General features: G+C 48.5%; 1 protein-coding gene across 1 annotated transcript; it reads right to left on the bottom strand.

Annotated features, from left to right (window-relative positions):
• On the bottom strand, positions 1 to 1,752 carry LOC118787452 (myc target protein 1 homolog). Its single transcript, XM_036543022.1, has 2 exons — positions 1,693 to 1,752; positions 1 to 656 (listed from the first exon to the last, which is right to left on the bottom strand). The coding sequence occupies exons 1-2, from the start codon at positions 1,745 to 1,747 to the stop codon at positions 166 to 168; spliced, it is 546 nt and encodes a 181-aa protein (XP_036398915.1). The 5' UTR covers positions 1,748 to 1,752; the 3' UTR covers positions 1 to 165.
• Between the last annotated feature and the right edge of the window lie 2,910 nt (positions 1,753 to 4,662).

The following is a 4,662-nucleotide window of genomic DNA, read 5'->3' as shown; positions in this document are numbered from 1 at the left end:
CAACTTTTTTCCCTCAAGATGACTTGATTGTTTTGAACTGAATCCAGGATTCACTGTTAACACAACACAGAGCCGTACTAATATGAGAAGGTTTGAGCTTTCTTGAGTGAGTCACGCTTTCCCTTAAGGGGACCGTGGTGCTTTTCAGTGAATCCAGGAGGGGGGTCAGTCTGTGCTTCCCACAATCCTCGCTGCTGGGGCGGGGCACGTGTCATGGAACGCGAGAAGGACGCTCTCGTAGGGGGGCGGGGCCGTCAAGGCAACCGGCGGGGGCTTCAGCGGGGTGTTATTGGTCCGGAAGGAGGACATCCGAACCGGGGGGGTCCTGCCGGTACGCTCGTTGTCGTGGGCGACAGGGTCGCCCGGCAGCAGCGGGTGGAAGATGGCGGCCCGGAAGCTGGGATCGCCGCCCTCCGGGTCGTCCCCCTCCAGCGAGGCCCGGCGGTACAGCCCGAAAGTGGCGCTGGCCAAGCTGGCACCGCTGTGGCGGAAGAAGCCGAACCGGTCGCGGTGCGGGCTACGGGGGGAGGCACGCGTCCGCCTGCTGATGTGGGCCGAGGCCCGTCGCCGTGCCAACCACGTCAGCAGGATGTAGATTAGCGTCCCGACCAGGAGACCCACCAGCATGGACAGGCAGAAGACCAGAATCAGGCTGCCTGGAAAACAAGAGAGCCGGTGAACTGCTCGCGCCCCGCGGAAAGGAGAAACGCCTGGAACCCCGGGTGGATATCAGTGCAAGACTGGGGGGTCAGCAACCGGATCGTAGCGTGGTAAAGAGGAGGGCTCATAAACGAAAGGTTTCAGGTTTGATTCCCTGCTGGGACACTGCTGCTATACACTTCAGGTACTTAACCCAGAATTGCCTAAGTGTAGCCTATGTTAGTCGCTCTGTATGACATAGCCTGCTAAGTGATAATATTGTAATGTAAGGTAGTAACTGATGCAAGAAACATTCAGGATTTCCATGGAAGTCGAGTCTTCCTGATTCTGGTTGCAATTTCTTTGTGCTTATGTTAAAGTATTAAAAAAATTTTAAAAATTGCCACAATGTGCCAGCTTGAATGTCCGTGGTGCCCATGTTCTCACCACTACTGAAACGGACTGTGACCTGTTTTCTGCTAACATTCTGTTTTCGATTTCAGAAAACATAAGCGACAGCTCCACTGGCAGGAAAACATGAATGTGTAATGAGTACACTCTTATTAAGGAAGGCAATAACACACAGCAATAACAACACTGCGTTTGATGAGTCAAAGCCCAATTTCAGCATAACTGCATCAGGAAAAAACAATGCTCTTCATCTAAACACAAAAAAGTTTACAGCCTCATGCAGTTACACAGTTTGTGTTTTTACTCCACCTTTTGTTCAATTCTTTCTCTATTAGTAATTGCACATGACATCTGTATAAATAGTTAGCTGCCCCTTGCCCTGCCTATGTTAGACCATTGCAAGACCATTCAATGATGGAAATAAACATGTTTGCACAGCAGTTATGAGATGCATGTTAGTAGTATTTCTTTAAAGCTTCTTTAAACCATATTTATGGCAATTTTATCATCTGCTTCACCATCCTGTCAAATGACGCCAATATAAATATTAGCCATGACGTGTCACCACCACAATGAGTGTGAGCGTGAAGTTCGGAAGAAAGTGCCAGTGGCTAATGAAAACGAGGAGCTCAGAACTCTTACCAAAGTCGTTTATTTGCAGAAGGTCCAGAATAAAGTCTCTCTTTTTGTCCGTCATGACACCCGCACGAACCCTGACAGAGGGGACGCCTCTCATCCGCTCGGCTCCTGATGCCCCAGTTAGCACTGCACACTGAAATGGCCAGCAATCTCTCTGCGGTGGCCTGGTGTTTCTTTTTCTGTTTTTTTTTTTTTTCTTTAAAGGAACCTCACCATCGCCTTTCCTGCTTTTGGACTTAAAATTAGCAAAGCCCTCCTTATCAGCGTGTGACAGGATTCCTGGGAAACGCTGTCGTTTCCTCCCTCGTCATTTCCTGCGATTGACGTAGGGCAGAACAATGGTGCCCCGCCTTCTGGAAGAAACGCATGCACTCTCACCCACCCCCCCCAATCAGCGGAGACCCCCCCCCCCCCCCCCCCCCCCGTGCAGCTTCCTCTCATCGCCTCACGCCTCCACTCTGAGAACCTCATCACTGACCCCAGAGTGGCACCCCTAACCCATGGCCCTGTGAAGCTGGTGGTCCACTCCAACTCCGGGGTGTTGCCTAAGAGGTCGATTTGCATAGCTGGTCCACCATCTTGCTGTGGGCCGGCTTGCGACGGGTGCGAGAGTGGGACAGATTCACGGGGAAATGCAACAATTCAGCTTTGGCAAAACAACACTTCCCCCCTTTGAGAGAGAAATGAATTGTAGAAGCAAACAAGACATGAGCCGGATACCACAGATCCGATCACAGTGGCTCTATCTTTGTCACGCAGGTAAACTGTGGGTTTTCCCCGTTCATGTGACTGCTGGAAAAGCATTGCTGTATCAGTGAAAGAGGGCGGGTCATGAAAAGGACATCTGGGCCCGGAGTCAAATTCAGCACACAATAATGACCATTAGCCCTTCACAGACTGTAGCGCGTAGCTACTGGACCTTGCTTAAAGTAAATTTTTGGTTCGTCAGCTACCATACGTCATATTTTCAGGTACCTACCACCCTGCCCACCTACCAACAGCATGTTTACCTGCCCACCCGCTGGTAACAAGCCTGCCTGCACTATATGCAAAAAAGGTGAATACTCACATAACCTGAGGGGCTGAAATCGGCTGTCAGGTTCCTTGCTCGTGTCATGTTGTGTGCACAGTGGATTCCCTAAACCGCCTTTTCACACTTGACTTAATGTTTCCGTAGAGATACAGCTTGAGAGTGTGACAATAAAAAGTCAGGTGTCTCAGCCATTGAATCCTATCATGGTTATGGCGGGTCAATGGGCTCTGTGGCGCAGCTATGGAGACAAAACATGAGACCTGCCACTAGGTGGCGACAGGTGGCCTTGGCTGGTGATGTATTGCACTTCTCATTCCAAATACAAACATATTCAAATTCTAAAGAGTCCTACCTGCCTAAATACTGAAAGCATTGGTGTCCTCTCTTGGTTCTGATCGTCTTGGAGATGCCCCTCAGCCAGAAGTTACTGGTATCTGGAACAACAAACCAAGTTTCCAAGTTCCAATCAAGTAAGTAACAGTGGAGCTGTTATGTACACTAGAGACAAGTGGATCTCCATCATACTGTCCTAAAGTGACCCGGAGCAAACAACGATAGAGACATGGAAATGGAAGACATAATTTTATGTGTGAGTCAGAATGCAACAATTTAATTTCCAAATGCCAACAATTAGCTGACTTCAAAGCCTAGAGTTAGTTAATTAAACAAAGACACATCAGAGGCAATCACCCACCAATTATGAAGAATCAGAACATTACATTCCATTTGCTCAGCAGGTACTCCTACCCAGAGTGACACAGTTACACACACTTCACCCATTTATCCAGCTGGGTATTTACTGAAGCAAGTACAACAGCAGTGCCCAATAAGGGAGTTAAACCAGAAAGCTTTGGGTTATAAGCCCTGTAAAATCTGATGTTATGACTGTAAGCTGAATGGGCCTTTTAATTTTGTCATTGATTAATCAGGCATTGCCACCCCTGCTCATTTTAATTTGCCCTTCCACGGACCTGAAAGAGGTTAAAAAAAAAGATGTTGGGTACAGGGTGAGAGAGAGAGGCGTTACATGATTGCCGGCATGATGAAATAAAAACCAACGTCATGCGGCATGCGTCTTCCTGAACCGGGCAGCTGAGATGTGGAAATAAAGCTCTGCTCCTTACTGCTGCCCCACTCTGCTGCCCGATTGCACAGAGTGTTGCGTGGAATGGCATTGTGTCACCAAACTAAAGCCACAAGACTCTGATATCTCCAGCTCACGACCGCCGCGCTGGCGGGCGTGGCTCGAGTCTGTGTGCTGCAGCTAGCTTCACTCTGAAAAGGATGTGGAGGCACATGTGCAGAGCTCTGTGAAGTAAAAGAGAAACCTCTATGCAAAGAAGCATCTCTGGTAACCCAAAAAAACTGTCTCTGCAGCATCCGGTGTGTTACAGAAGCCAGCATACCACAGGAAGCCTGCAGCTCTCGTAGACATGGCGGAGAGCTGTCAGAGCAGGTAACACACCAACTTCCTGTCATTTCTCCGTTAACCTTGATACCTGTGTAAAATGTGTGATGAAAGCAAAGCAAAGTTAACCTGGGAAGGTCAGCGATCACACAGCAAGGCAGATACACAAGTGTTCAGAAGTGTGTTTGAATGAAGTGCTGATCTCTCATGATAGACAGATATGCAGGACAGTTTATCATCTTAGGAAGCTACTCCGAGTTTCTTTTGATCTATCTTTATGAAGATCATTTTTTCAAAAATATCTACATCACTGAAGCTTATTCAGCTGTAATTGGTTTAGAGAAGGCTGCATGTTTCTCTTACTTTCCATCTGTGTCGGTTTTTCTGTGTGTGGGTGTTTCTCTCTCTCACTCTCTGCGTGTGTGTGTTTTTTCCGTGTGTGTACCTCTGTCAGTGTCTGCACCAGGAGTGTGACAGGCTGACACTGGGTCACCCTCAACCCCCTGAGACACAAACAGAGTGGGTCACCCAG

Source organism: Megalops cyprinoides, chromosome 12, assembly GCF_013368585.1.
Source record: "Megalops cyprinoides isolate fMegCyp1 chromosome 12, fMegCyp1.pri, whole genome shotgun sequence".
Classification (NCBI taxonomy): Eukaryota; Metazoa; Chordata; class Actinopteri; order Elopiformes; family Megalopidae; genus Megalops; species Megalops cyprinoides.
This window is presented reverse-complemented; position numbering and strand designations above follow the sequence as displayed.

Excerpts from the sequence above, each read along its gene's own strand:
- LOC118787452 (XM_036543022.1), bottom strand. The coding sequence starts at position 1,747 with ATGACGGACAAAAAGAGAGACTTTATTCTGGACCTTCTGCAAATAAAC. Across the intron at positions 657-1,692 it reads TCTGCAAATAAACGACTTTG|GCAGCCTGATTCTGGTCTTC; the intron begins GTAAGAGTTCTG and ends CTTGTTTTCCAG.